The 15,774-nt window shown below is 38.8% G+C and overlaps 1 protein-coding gene across 1 annotated transcript; it reads left to right on the top strand.

The window, feature by feature from the left end:
• The first annotated feature begins 8,470 nt into the window (after positions 1-8,470).
• LOC101996130 (melanoma-associated antigen B2-like) lies at positions 8,471-9,595 on the top strand. Its single transcript, XM_013355531.1, has 2 exons — positions 8,471-8,741; positions 8,799-9,595. The coding sequence occupies exons 1-2, from the start codon at positions 8,471-8,473 to the stop codon at positions 9,593-9,595; spliced, it is 1,068 nt and encodes a 355-aa protein (XP_013210985.1).
• Positions 9,596-15,774: the final 6,179 nt, after the last annotated feature.

Genomic DNA, 15,774 nt, shown 5'->3' with positions numbered 1-15,774 from the left:
CTGAAATAAATATGGCTACCTTTACTTCCTTTCATTATTGTGATAAAGGTCTATTCTTCCCTACCCCTTTATATTTAATTTTCATATTTACTTAGAGTTTTCTGCTGGTGGATGATATAGAATTTATATGTTTTATTCTAAAATTTTTCATATTTTAAATGGTATATTTAGACCTCTGTTAGTCTATACAATACATTTTATATCTACTACAGTAATTATCACATTAAATATCTGTTTTTGTTTTTGAATCCTATTCCATTGCAGTAATACTTCACTGTTAGTTTTAACAAATTCCAAATTTCCTTAATTCAATCTTATGTTGACTTATCAATTCTTTTAAGATTTTAGATTTAGAGTGGTATTGATGGTTGCTGTTTTTCTGTAGTAGCCTAGAATACATACAGCTTGTAAAGTTCTAACATAAAGTGTATAGTGTAGTTGTCTCCAAAGAAGCCAAAGAGCCAGACATTTGTATCAAGGAATGTGAAATAGTGGCTAACTTTGACTGCTTTTGGAACCCAAGCACCTGTGGAATTTGCTGCAGAACAGCTGCAACAGAAAAATCCCAAACTTGCTCAGAGGGCTTGGGGGAAAAAAAAGTAAGGAAAATCTAACTGGCAAGGCAGTGATTCCAGCATGTGCCCATGGCTGCAAAATCAAACAATAGGTTTTTTTTTTCATTAATGTGTGCCCCATATTGGATGTCAGATAAAATATGAATCTAATTAGTCTTAATCAACAAAAACTGGGAGGCAAATATCAAGGGTGAAAGCAAAAAGATGAAAGAGAGCAGCCAGCCACTAGAGACTTTTTACCTCTACAAAGTCTCAGACTTAATGCGAGAGGATGCTCCTTTCTCTATGAATCCTCAGACAGAATGGGGGTAATCCTAACTAAGAATCCTCACACTGAATAGGCAAAGTCCTATCTCCACCCATTTTATATTCCTCTCCCCACCTCCATAGTGCTGGGATTAAAGGTATGAGCCACCACTGCCTGGCCTCTGTAGTTAACTAGTGGCTAGCTCTACCCTCTGATCTCCATGCAAGCTTTATTTGTCAGAGCACAAGCAAATATCATACAACATACTTCTCAAGAACACAATGGCAAAGAATGGAGTTCGGAACAAAATTAAAATAAATATTACTTGAACTAAATGCAATGAAATTAAAGATTATAAAAATACTCACCTTTGGGCTGATCTATTGGGAGCTCACCAAGGCCAGCTGGATTTTGACTGAAAAAGCAGGGGATAAACCCGGACTCTCTGAATATGGCGGACAATGAGGGTTGCTGAGAACCCAAGGACAATGGCACTGGGTTTTGATCCTTCTTGTTCTGGCTTTGTGGGGGCCTAGCCAGTTTGGATGTTCACCTTCCTAGTCCAGGATGGAGGGGGGAGGACTTTGGACTTTCCACAGGGCAGGGAACCCTGACTGCTCTTCAGACTTGAGAGGGAGGGGGAGAGGAGTAGGGGGAGGGCGGGAGGAGTGGGAGGCTGGGAGGAGGCAGAAATTTTTTTTTCTCAATAAAAAAAAAGAAAAAAAAGGGAAAATTTAAGAACTGAATACATGTACTAGAAGTCGAAATATATTTAACATTGCCATCTAAATTTCTTTATAACTTATGAAACTAGAAAATAAATTAACTTTAAAGCAAAAATAAATGAAATAATACATATTAGAATAGAAATTAATGAAATAAAAAGCAAGATACACTAAGTTCTAAAGACAAATTCCATTATTTTAATGTGATTAATTTGATAAACTCACAGACATATTAGGAAGAAAGAACACATAATTTTTTGATCTAAAGTTTAATCATGAGACATCCTTAATGTTTCTATATAAGCTAAATATATAATAGAATATTTTAAAGGAATGTATGCCCACAAGTTTGGTAACTTAGATGAAAAGAACCCATTTCTTGAAAGACACATAGATGAATATGTGAAGAGATAGAACACCTGGATAAGCATATTTTCATGAAAGAAATTAAAACAGCAATAGTATTTCAAATCCTAACCCTAAGCAGCTACATAAACTAGCTCAGTTATCAGCTTCACTAAATAGTAAAAATGGGTTATACTCATTCTTTCCAATCAAGCACAGAAAAAAAGATGCTTAATTTCATGTGCCATTAGGTATTACAGGTCACTAAAATGAGATATCACTTAATATCTATAAGAATGGACAAATTCCAAAACTCTGGCAAGATCAAATGCTGGAGATATCATGGTATTATATGATATCTCACAATTAATGATAACAGGAACACAAAATGCTACACTATCACAAAATTAAACATATATTAATGCAACAGGTAAAAATTATAAAGGTAAATGAGGTTAGTGAGTTACAAAATAGTAGAAATAACTATTTTAAGCCAGCTATCTGAAAATTTATGTAAAATTTACAAGAGTATAAATAATTGATGCTAGAAAAAGTATATAAATATTCAACATAGAAAAGATATAACATTAAGAATTATTTGAAATATTATCAATATATCAAAACAATAAATGATTGTCGATGTAAAGGCTGTACCTTCAAAATTTTTGACAACTAACTGAGAAAATTTTTGGAATCAGAAAATTCTCACCTTGTATTGACTAAGGGACTGATGGGCAAAAGTGATGTTAATATTGAAGAACACAATCTCTTTTAAAAATTGTGCAGGGTAACCCAGTATTGGTGGTACACGCTTTTAATCCCAACACTTGGGAGGCAGAGGCAGGTGGATTTATGTGAGTTAGAAGCAAGTCTGGTCTATAAGAGCTAGTTCCAAGACAGGTTTCCAAGGAACAGAGAAACAGAGAAATCCTGTCTCAACACCCCCCCAAAGGAGCAACCAATAAACCAAGCATACAAACAAACAAAAACAAAAACAAAACAACAATAACAAAAAAAACCGTCCTGGGATATTCACATGTAGAATATTGAAATTAGATATCTACTTTACACATTGCTCCAAAATCAATTTCAAAATGTCACATTGGTCAATGACTTTAAAGTAACACATTACATCTTGTAATTGCTGGAGACAATCTTAAGAGAAAACAAAGAAATAGGTATTGGAAACACATTTCTGGAGAGAAGTCTAAAAGCTGTGGAAATAATAGCATGCATCAACAAAGGAGGATTATAAAATATAAAAATGATTCTATCAAGGGAAAAAATTACCAGGCTGAAAAGAACACAAAATGGGAGAAAACATTTGCCAGATATTTATATATCTGAAGGGGGACTAATATGTCAAATATATAAAAAGTTAGAAAAAGTACCCAAAGGACAAATAATAAATTTCCCCCTAATGGAAAAATAAAAAATAAATGATGGAATTAATTAATTAATTAATTGACTAAATTGGATAGACAATAAATAGGTGTAAAGGAAAATAAAATGTCCTATATTTCATGCCATTATTCAGAACAATATTAAGTTTTGAGTTTATTTCACCATAGACAGAATATCTATCATGATAGAAATAAAATTAACAAATTCTGTTAAAAAAGTAAAAGTATTATGAATTGTGCTGATAATGTAAATCAGTCTAGTCACTATGGAAACCAGAATAGGCTTTTCTGTGAATTTTTCTACAGAGATAGAATATATTTCAGGTTTACTAAGACCAGACATATATGCAAATCAATCCAAGTAATCTAAGAAAAATATCTTCTTACCCTTACTTGATATTGCACTTCCCGGAATACCAGAAAATAAAGAAGCAACATGTGTGCCCATAAAAAAAGGAATGGAAATATCAAAATAATCTACAGTGGACTTTTAAAGGAAATTTTACACTATTTTTCTAAAGGAGCACAGAATTTTTAGATTCATAGTGAGTACCATGTGAACAAATCTTAAAGCACTACACTAAGTGGATGAATGCAATTATGAAAAACTCACATATTGTATGACTCTTTTTTGCAAAGTGTCCAGAGTAGGCAAATCTATAAAAGGTAGAGAATACTGATTCCTCAGAAATAAAGTAGAGGAAAATTCATGGCTGCTAAGGATTGCAGTTTTTGAAAGGGAGTGGTTAAGTAGCTTAAAATTGATATTGGTATGTAAATATATATCTTTATGTTTAGTAAAAATATCTTTACATTTAGTAAAACACTCATTTGTATACTTGTAATATTTGAATAATATACTATGACTTTTATGTAAATAAAGTGCTTAAAAATTTAAAATAAACTTATCTTTCTTACGGTTTTGTAAATGTATTTTCTTGTTTCATTTACCCATCAAAAAGAAGATTATAAAATCTTCAGGAAATTGTATGTAACTGGATATCAACATGTGAACCAAAATAAATTAGACTCAAAATACAAGTACAATATATTTTCTCTCTTGTAGAATTGTGAAAACAACAAAGAAGTTGAAAGGAAAAGAATACTGTGAGAAATCCAAGGACAGTGCAAGATAGGGGAAGAATATAATGAAAATCCATTATACTCATGTATAAAAACATCAACATGAAACTTATAATTTGCATAATTGATAGTTGTGGCTAATGCTAAAATGAATATACAAAAATTCTGAAAACAATTTGATAACATAATTAAAAAAACTGCTCTACAAAGTTCCTTTCACAAATGTCAGATTATTTAATAAAATAAACAGCTAATTATAATATGCAATTGACAATATAACTATTAACACATCAACAATATTCAAATTATACTTAATAGAAATTCAAAAATAAAGATACACATTTGTGAGATATCTATAAAAACTTACTGATAGACTATAAAATGAGTTGCTAATAGAAATATATAGTCCATTCATTATAGAAGAAACTGTTATAAAAATATTAATCACCTTAAATTCTTACTTTCTGAAAATTATTCTTTATCTATGAGTGCTTTTCATGCATGTGTCTTTGTACACCATGTGTATACAGTGCCTTGCTAAAGCCAGAAAAGAATGTTAGATCCCCTGGTACTGGAAAAACATATGGTTATGAGCAGAAATGTGGGTGCTGCGAGCTGGTCAAACTCAGGTCATCTGGAAGAGCAGTTAGTCCTCTTAACCACTGAGATATCTCTCCAGTCCTAATTACCTAAAATTAATTGCATATCTGTTGCCTTATATATTGCTCTGATATTTAAAACCAAACTCAGTCTGTGGTTTTTCATGATTGAAATCTACTCGGAATAATGAGACAAATAAAAATAGTATTAGCAATAAGAGCAAGGACCCTATGTCTGTATAGACCTAGAACCTGTGTTTGAATACACCCTGAAAGGAGGCAGGTTGAAGAAAACATTGGCTGTAGGAAATTTTAAATTTGACTCATTTTCTCCAATGTGCAATATAGAGGACCAGGTAATTTTATTTTATTTTAGTTTTTTTTTTTTTTTTGAGACAGGGTTTCTCTGTGTATCTTTGGTCCCTGTCCTGGAACTAGCTCTTGTAGACCAGGCTGGTCTCGAACCAGGCTGGTCTCAAACTCACAGAGATCCACCTGCCTCTGCCTCCCGAGTGCTGGGATTAATAGTGTGTGCCACCACTGTCTGGCTGAGGACCGTATATTTTAAAGTAACATCTGAATCCAGTAGGAATCCACTGCTAAAAGTTTTGAACATATTCTTATATCTGTCATCAGAGAATTAGACTTAGTTAGGAGTCTAATTAGGTTGTTAAGGAGTTCTCTCCACACATTGAATTACATAGTACCTGATAGTCTCCTGTGCTTCCTGCTTTGACTCAAGGATAGATAAACTAACAAGCAGAAACTGCACACCTGAACTTCTTGAAAACAGTCCCAAGGATTAAAATCTTCAGTCTGAAAAAAAGGTACAAGCAAAAAAGCTCAAAAAGATACAAGCAAAGTGGCTGAGTATCTTTAAATAACCAAGATAAGAATTAACTTACTTCTAGCAAGGTGGCACAGGCCTGTAATTCCAGTCTTCAAGAAACAGGCAGTTTGATTGTTAAAGCTAGGCCACTCTAAGCTACGTAAGGTTTCCAGGGCAGCCTGAGCTACACAGTGAGATTGGTTCACCACAAACATAAACAAAAGATGTAACCTTTAATCAGGAAAAAAGAAAGACACCAGGTATGAAGGTATGATGGCATATGGGGACAATGAGGCAGAAAAGTCACAAAAGCTCATTAGGTCTAGGGCAATTTGAGATACACAGAGAGAGAATAACCAAAGATAAAAGAGTATAGGAAAAGAAAGTATAGAGGTGAGGGTTGAGAAAGGCTGTGGGGGAATGGGAGAGGAGGAAAAATGGAAGGAAAGGGGGAAGGCTAAGAAGAAAGGAGAATTGAGAGATGTTGCACGTGTTGTAATACGTCTTAATAATAAAAGCCCAGAGTTATATATAGGAGAAAATGTGGGGAGATCAGATAGATGAAGCAGCAAACCACAGCAACCTTAACTACTCATCTTCCCAGCCAAAAAGGTGGCTGTGGATTGCTGCTTTGTCTATCTGATCTCTCTACATTTTCTCCCATATATAACTCTGGACATTTATTATTAAGACCTAGCTCATGCTCTCCCTTCTTCTGCTCCTCATTTGGACCTTGGGAGCTCAGTCCAGTGCTCCAATGTGGGTCTCTGTTTCTATCTCCATCCATTGCCAGATGAAGGCTTTATAGTGATATGCAAGATATTCATCAGTGTGGCTATAGGATTGGGCCAGTTCAGGCACCCTCTCCTCAGCTGCCCAAGGAACTAGTTGGGGAAATCCCCTTGGACACCTGGGAACCCCTCTAGAGTCAAGTCTCTTGCCAACCCTAAAATGGCTCCCTTTATTAAAATATCTACTTCCCTGCTCCCACATCCACCTATCCCTCATCCCAACCGTCCCATTCCCCCAAGCTTTCCCCATCCTCCCCTTCTCCCTTCTCTCTCCCCATCTCCCCTTACCCCCATCCCAACCCACCCCCAAGCTCCCAATTTTTGCCTGGCAATCTTGTCTACTTCCAATATCCAGGAGGATAACTACATGTTTTTCTTTGGGTTTACCTTAATGCAACAGATAGGAGGTAGTAAATAGCTGGCTAGGGGATTGCAGAGTGCAGGAGTTGGAGGGGGTGATAAATCACAGTAAATATTCAGGGTTCCAAGTACAAAATAACAGGCATAATAGAGCCCTTTCAATGCTTTATGGTGAAGTTATGAACAAGAATCCTATGCTCCAAATTACTTTCTTCACAGTATTCTCGTGGACGTCAGAATTTTGTCTGGAATGCTTACTGACTCACAGCAAGACATTCCAGCCCCAGGCAAAGTCAACATGAACCTATTTATCTGGGGACTTCCCCTTTTCCCGGAACAAAAAATGACAAGAGCACTTCCTCCTATGGAGTTATTTTAATGAGAACAAGGAGCAGAGGGGGACAGAGAGAAGGAAGAGGAGGGCCTTAACTTCCGATTAATTGTCCTGTCGGTATAGGCCTTGGTCAACTTGGTGAAGGCGTCTCCTGTCAGGTAAAAGAAACTCCCCTGATGTTGTAGGGTGTTACAATTGGGGGCTCCTGAGTTAAAACTAAGACAGCCAGAATCTTTTTGTGAATCTCCTAAAAAAATAGTCCACCCCTGGCCATGAAAAGGCAGCCAGCCACACAGGCCTGCTTCTGCTCTGGTTTCCGAAGTTCCGGACATGGCCCTTAGGCCAAGATACCGGTAACTTTTTCTTGTGTCTCTCAGAGAAGAAAGGCTGCATTAAGATAATGGAGGACTAAGGGACAAAAGAGGAAATATAGAAGTTATAGAAGTTATAGATTTATAAGGAAGGAGGCCAGTTATGAAAATTAGGAAGATTGATCCATGCTGCATGGGGTATACATAGAATATGTATGGTGGCTTAGGTGGGTCAGGCAGGCCTAAAGACTGTGATGCCATCTCACTTTGTCCTTCAGAGAACACGGAGATGGGAGAATTATGTAGCATGTTTTAGGATGTTCACGCTGAGGAGATCTGGGAAAGAAAGGGGGGGAGGGGCAGGCTTCGCAAAAGTATACAGCATGTTACCCGTCGGCTGAATAGCATCAGGCATAAGCGGCAAAGCTTAACTTAATTTCTACCTGTGTGTTATTAGTGAAGGTTGTGGTGTTAAGTTTAGAGAGGAAGGGAAAAGTGGGGATCCAGACTTAATTAAAAATGCACACGAGGGTTCTGAATATAAAGAGGATCCTGAAATTTATCAAATGGGGTTCTAATGAAAATGCTTTTCTATCACTAATAAGATATAACCTGGGGTGCAATGCAGTGCCCTAACACAATCTGATTTCCTCCACAGGTTTCTTAGGAAGTGGATTATAACCATAAAAATCAGAGCACCGTGAGTACCCACAAAGATGTCCCGAGAAAAGGAGCGGAGGTGGCATTCACTTATTAAAAAGAAGTCTCTCAGTACCCAGTGACGGTATGGCATTCATAGTGTTATTCTATTCCCTCCAGATACCTGCCTTTACAGCACTCCTGCCTGCTGACTGTGAGACAACTCATCATGCCTAGGGGCAACAAGAGCAAGGGTCGCTCCCGGGCCAAAAGGCAGCAGACTCGGGGAGAGAGGCAGAATCTCCAGGGTGCTCAGTCCGCTGCAGAGGAGGAAGCAACATCGCCCCCTCTTGGCCAGGGAGATGGGCCCAGCTCCCCTGAAGGCTGCACTCCTCAGGGGTCTCAGGAGGCCATGCCCCACGGCTCTCCTGAGTTAGATGTGCCCCGCTCAATCTATGATGTTGGTGCTGAGGGTTCTGTTGCAAGTGCTGATGAGACAAGTGCTGTCAGTGCTGAGGGTTCTGGTGCTGGTGCTGGTCCCGAGGATTCTGTTGTAGATGATGACAGACGTGCTCATGCCTCCAAGATAGCAGCTGCCATTCTGTCTGCACGTAGAGATCCTCTGACCAGGAAGGCCAATGTATTGATAGAGTTCATGCTGGAGAAATTTAAGGTGAAAAAGGCCTTCACACAGGCAGATATGCTTAGGAAGATCAGCAGGAAGTACAAGGTGCACTTCACTGAGATCCTCAGGAGAATCTCTGTGCGCCTCGAGTTGGTCTTTGGCCTTGAGTTGAAAGAAGTAGATCCCAGTTCTCAGTCATATATGCTTGTGAGCAAGCTGGGTCTCTCCACTGAGGGAAGTCTGAGTAACAGTACTGGGTTGCCCAAGACAGGGCTCCTGATGACCCTCCTGGGTGTGATCTTCATGAAGGGGAACCATGCCACTGAGGAAGATATTTCGGAATTCCTGAAAGTAGTGGGGATTTATCCTGGGAAGAGTCATGTAATTTTTGGGGAACCCTGGGAGTTCATCACCAAAGATTTGGTGAAGGAAAATTATGTGATATACCGCCAAGTTCTTGGCAGTGACCCCCCACGCTATGAGTTCAGGTGGGGTCCCAGAGCCTATGCTGAAACAACCAAGATGAAAGTCCTGGAAGTTGTAGCTAAGATCAATAATACTTTCCCCAGTTTCTTCCCTAGTATGTATGAAGAGGCTATGCTTGATGAGGCTAATAGAGCAGCACGGCGATTTACAGCTGTGCCTGGCAATGCTGTTGATATCAGTGATATCAGGGAAGTTAGGGCTCATCATCGCAAGTGCATGACTCACAGCTCCTCCCACATTTAGTTGGATTTGAGATATAGTTTTTATTGTGCTGAAGAGTAGTCAGTCTTCTAAGTAATGAAATGTAATTTGGGCTAGAAATAATAAAGTTTGTATCTTATCTTTCTGCAATACATGAGAAAATATATGTATTTTTTCGTTGCTATTTTGTAAATGTTCCTTGAATCAAGGATTAGCTTGCTTTATAATCTGCTTCTTAACATTGTGCCTGACATACGTATTGGTGTTTCTCATGTTTAAGACCAAGAGTTTGGCTATTAATGGCGATTTAAAAAACTGGTATATCAGGCAATGAAAGGAGACAGAGACAGAGACAGAGACCCACATTGGAGCACCGGACAGAAATCTCAAGGTCCAAATCAGGAGCAGAAGGAGAGGGAGCACGAACAAGGAACTCAGGACCTCGAGGGGTACACCCACACACTGAGACAATGGGGATGTTCTATCGGGAATTCACCAAGGCCAGCTGGCCTGGGTCTGAAAAAGCATGGGATAAAACCAGACTTGCTGAACATAGTGGACAATGAGGACTACTGAGAACTCAAGAACAATGGCAATGGGTTTTTGATCCTACTGGCTTTGGGGGAGCCTAGGCTGTTTGGATGCTCACCTTAGTAAACCTGGATGGAGGTGGGTAGTCCTTGGACTTCCCACAGGTCAGGGAACCCTGATTGCTCTTGGAGCTGATGAGGGAGAGGGACTTGATCGGGGGAGGGGGAGGGAAATGGGAGGCGTGGTGGGGAGGAGGCAGAAATCCTTAATGAATAAATAAATTAAAAAAAACAAAAAAAAACCTGGTATATCTTTAAAATGTTAATGTGGCATTGGAACAATAACTTTCCTGAAAATATAGAATTGGTTGATGATGAAACAGACGTTACAAGGCTAATTCAAATTGGTTGTATTTTGCTTTTTCTTGTAATACCTGTAACTGAAATAAACTTGGATTTCATTACTCAAAATGTGTTAGACAATAAATTATAATTAATACCACAGAAAAATAAAAGGGATCAAGGACATCACAAGACAAACCACATAAAAACTAACTTGGGCTTATAGGACCTCACAAATTCTGAAACAACAATCAGGGAAACTGCATGGGACTGACTTAGGCCCTCTACATATTTGTGACAGTTGTGTAGCTTGGTCTACTTGTGTGACTCCTAACAATGGGAACAGGGGATGTCCCTCAGGCTTTGAATGGCTCTTGGGAACCTATTCCTTATACTGGATTGCCTTGCCCAGCCTTAATAGAAGGGGAGGTGCATAGTCTTAAGGCAACATGATATGCCATGCCATGCTTTGTTGATAACCATGGTAGGCCTGCCTGTTTCTGAACAGAAACAGAGGAGGAGTGGATGGGGAAATTGCTGTGGAGGCTCAGTGGATGGAGAAAATGGGAAGAAAGGAGGAAAGGAAATGAGGTTCTGATGTGAAGTAAATCCCCCCAACCCTTTACTACTCGTGGCAGGCAAGAAAGCAGTTCCTGGGATTAAGAGAGATGAAGAGCTATCTCTGTCCCTCACTGAATGTAGCACAAGAGAGTACAGAAACTGCATCCCTTGTGGACAGTATACTAGGGCTGACCCTATTGGCTGTGATGCAGGCGAGCCCACTGAGGGCATTAGAGTACGAGAAATGGCCCTGCCCTCGACCCCTGTCATGTGGTAACATGGGTGAGGGAAAGATGCTTCCCCCTGCTCCCGCTAGAGTAGGGGAACTATCCATGGCCCTCATCACCTGCAGCACACAGGAGAGCAGTGGACCCTGCAGTTCGCCAAGGTACCAAACTTGTCCTTGTATGTTGCTGTAAGGGATGCAGGTGAGCCAGCCCTAATGGTGTAAGAACAGGAGAGCTGCCTCTGCCTACACCCCTCCTATGACTCCTACAACCTTGCCTGTGAGAAAAACAGTGGAGTTAGTCCTTGTGGTGTGAGTGTGATTGAGTGGACCTGAGAGCAGGAGAATAGGCTACAATTGGATGGGCAGAATGAGGCAGTACTGTAGAGCATGTGATGGTGGGGGTGACAATAAGGAGAAAGCGGGCAGGCTGACCAATCCAGCTGATAGCCAGGCCCTGGACTGTGAGCTGTTAGAGCTTGAGAAGGGATGGATCCAAAACTGCAGGATCTCCATGACACAGGACAAAGGTAGGAAGTCCAGGTGGGGGTAGACCCACTGAGAGCCCATTGTCCATGCAAAGGTCACTAACCAGACTGATGACTTGTGGCAATGAATAATTGCAAATGAAGGTGAAAAGAGGTAACCCAGACCCAGAATGCCAAACACTGTATGCTCTCTCTCAGATGTGGACACTAGCTTTGAATCTTAAGTTTGTTTGTTTACACTGGCATTGCCATAGAAGTCAGGAAACTAGTAAGGGACTATGTAGGGGATATCAAAAGAGGTGGCTACAACACAGGTGGTATAAAAGGAGAAAAGGGAATAATGGAACAGGAAAAGCTGAATGGGGTAGAGAAGAGAGTGGAGCTTAGAGGAGTGAGTGTGGAAAGGGATAACTAATATTAGACCTTTGGAAAAAAACATATGGAAAGCTACTACAATAGGAACTTCTTTAAATAAATTATATTCATCTATAAATATATTTTTCCTGAAGTTACCAGCAAAAGAGCTACAGTGCCTTCCCTAGACAACAAGTAAAAGCCTAGTGAAATTCATAGGGACCTATATTGCTACCCAATGAGGTCATTAAAAACCTCGGCAAACACAACAGACTACTGTGATTATTCTTGGTTGCCTCTCAGAAACTTGATAAGACCATGAAGACACCACATACTTAAATCACAGCACAAGGAGAAATCAAGCTAACAATGACTTAAAAGCTTCATTTCTATTTGCTAGATTTCAGAGTACTAGAAGGTGGTATGTGTGCTACTGGGGGACAAAAAAATCATTAACAATCTTTCCAAGCTGTAAATCCTGTGAGCTAAAATAGTGACTGGCTGGGAAAGATATGCCCACTTGTTCAATAGTAGCATGAATGTTACGGTACTAACCCACCACTTCCTATGTATAGTTAAGGCTCAGTTTACAAGACTGAACTCATACTAGGTTCTCTCAATCAGAACTAGAACCCTTGGCTGGGTAGGTGATAAGTCCCACGGAAGAATTACTATTATTTCACTAAATAGACACAGCACTAAACTGCCTCCCAAGGACTTATCCTTATTACCTGTGAATGAATGTGTCTCTCAACACTCATTAGAGAAACATTTTTTTTGCAGTAGATAGCAATTAATACAGAGATTCTGATTGATCAACATGTGGAGAAGAGAATGTAAATGCTTGATTTTAAATGAGACATGTTGTTGGAGGCTGCTTGTTCATTCTCAGCCACCCAGACCTAAAATAATTACACAGAAACTGTATTAATAACTGCTTGTCCAATAGCTTATGTGTATTTCTAGATACCTCTACATCTTAAATTAACTCATTTCTTTTAATCTGTGTATTTCCACAATGCTGTCTAACCGGGTAAAGTTCCAGGCGTCTGTCTCCTCCTATGGCTACATGGCATCTATCTGACCCTGCCTATGCTCTCTGTATATTTTTTTCAGTCTGGCTATACTCTTCCCTGCTATAGGCCAAGGCAGCTTTATCATTAACCAATAAATGCAACATATATACAGAAGGACATCCCATATCACTTCCCTTTTTCTGTATAAAGAAAAAGGAAGGATTTAAATTTAACATAGTAAAATTATATATAATAAAACAGGTATCAAGCAAGAATTACAGTTATAATATTTATATCTACTTTATCTTTCATCATACTTAAGAAAAATTATAATTATATGTATTCTTCAAGTCCATCAAAGACTCCATATAGAAGGATATAATATTACCTAGGTAAATAGGAAGTACATTGTAAACAAATTCAAAACTCTAGAATTGACAGAGACATCTCACTGCCTGGACAGTCATCCAAAGTTCTTCTGTAACATTATGGCATCTATCTTCAATCTACAGGCCCATAGTACCTGGCAGATTTTTCATGAAGCAGAAAATTTGAAGATCTCTTATGATTTGTACTGGCAAAGCTACTCAGTTGCTTTCTGCTGTGTCCTGGAACATGTCTCATGAAGCAGGAAATCCAGAGGGCCATCTAGCATTTAGACAAGTTCGGCAGTCATTTTTCTGTGGGTGGGTCCTTTCACGTCTGGTTCATTTTGTAGTAGGAGGCTTCGTTTTTGTTCCTGGCCGCCCAGACCAAAAATAATCTCACAGAAACTATGTATTATTTGTAATACTGTTTGGCCAATAGCTTCAGCATATTTCTAGATAGCTTTTACATCTTTAATGAACATATTTCTATTATTTTATATTTTACCACAAGGCTCATGGTTTACTGGTAAGGTTCCAGCATCTGTCTCCTTTGGCAGCTACATGGCGTCTCTCTCGACTTAGCCTACTCTCTATATATCTTTTCCAGCTTGGCTATATTCTGTTAATCCAATGGCCAAAAGGAACTTTTTTATTAACCAATGGTAATAAGACATATTCATAGCATGCAGAGGGAAATTCCACATCACCTCCTCTTTTATGTCTAAACAAAAAGAAATGTTTTAACTTTAACATAGTAAAATTACATATAGTAAAACAGGTATCAAGCAAGAATTGCAGTTACAATATTTATATCTAATTTATCTTTTATCATAAACTAAGAAAAAGTACAATTATAACTATCTATTTTTCAACTCCATCAAAGACTCCAGAAGGATATAATATTACCTAAGTTAACAGGAAGTGCATTGTAAACAACTTCCGAAACTCTAAAATTGACAGAGACATCTTACTGCCTGGACAGTCACCCAAAGTTCTTTTCTAACATTGGGGCATCCATCTTCAGCCTATTGGCCCATAGTATCTGGCATACTCATATATATATATATATATATGTTTTATATATGAAAAACATATATATATGTTTTTCAGATTATGTTGACAGATTTTGTATGTTGAACCATCCCTGCATTCTGGGATGAAGCCGACTTGATCATGGTGGATGATGGTTCTGATGTTTTATTGGATTTGATTTGCCAGTATTTTTTGAGTACTTTTGCATCAATGTTCATGAGTGAGATTAGTCTGTAATTCTCTTTCTTAATCATGTCTTTGTAGCCTCATAAAAAGAGTTTGGCAATGTTTCTTCTGTTTCTAAATGCCCTTCAACTGAAGAATGGATAAGGAAAATGTGGTACATTTACACAATGGAGGTCTACACAGCAGAAAAAAATGGATGGAACTAGAAAGCATTATTTTGACACAGACACAGAAATACAATTATCACATGTACTCACTCATAAGTGGTTTTAAAACAGAAAGCAAAGGAAACCAGTACATAAATCACAATCTCAGAGGACCTAGACAACAATGAGGACCCTAAGAGAGAAATACATAGATCTAATCCACATGGGTAGTATAAAAAGACAAGATCTCCTGAGTAAATTGGGAACATGGGGACCTTGGGAGAGGCTTGAAGGGGAGGGGAGAGGCAGGGAAGGGAATAGAGAAAAATGTAGAGCTCAACAAAAGCCAATAAAAAAGAAAAAGAAAAAATGCTAAGTGGCATGGCTAGGACTAGGGCTGCTTTGCCTTTTGGCTCTGCCCAATCCAACATGGTAGTCTGTTCACTGTCAGTTCTGTGAGCCATTCTTTCTGCCCCAGGGACACAGTGGGTCCACTTTAGCACCAATTAACCTGTAGCACTCTGTTCACAAACCCCATTCAAGTGTTTGACCTCCTAAAAGATCCAGAGTTCCTGCTGGTGCTGCTGGAACCAGGAAATGACCATTTCTTATGCTGAGTCAATAAGCCTTTTCTTAAAGGAGCCTCAGCACTCCTGTTCACTGCCAACAAACAAAGCCCATCTGAAACAATGAGGCTACCAAGAGACTGTGTTTGGCTGTTTTGGTGGGTCTAGAAGCCATCTATTTTTAAAGATTTTTTTTTTAGGTCTTATGTGGATCCATGCCCCATGTTAGTGCACCAATCTGTTGGAGGAGGCTACTTGTTCATTCCTGGCTGCCCAGACCCCCAAATAATTAGTACAGAAACTGTACTAATTAAACAACTGCCTGGTCAATAGTTTTTAAATATTTCTAACTACCTCTTACATGTTAAATTAACCCATTTCTATTAATCTGTGTATCACCACAGTG

This window comes from Microtus ochrogaster, unplaced genomic scaffold (assembly GCF_000317375.1).
Source record: "Microtus ochrogaster isolate Prairie Vole_2 unplaced genomic scaffold, MicOch1.0 UNK161, whole genome shotgun sequence".
NCBI lineage: Eukaryota > Metazoa > Chordata > Mammalia > Rodentia > Cricetidae > Microtus > Microtus ochrogaster.
Note: the sequence above shows the minus strand (reverse complement) of the source record. Positions and strands in the feature narration are given on the sequence as shown.

What these genes read in the sequence shown, in the direction of transcription:
- LOC101996130 (XM_013355531.1), top strand. Translation starts at nt 8,471, where the DNA reads ATGCCTAGGGGCAACAAGAGCAAGGGTCGCTCCCGGGCCAAAAGGCAG. An exon ending in TGCAAGTGCTGATGAGACAA is followed by an intron (nt 8,742 to 8,798) that starts GTGCTGTCAGTG and finishes ATTCTGTTGTAG; the next exon opens with ATGATGACAGACGTGCTCAT.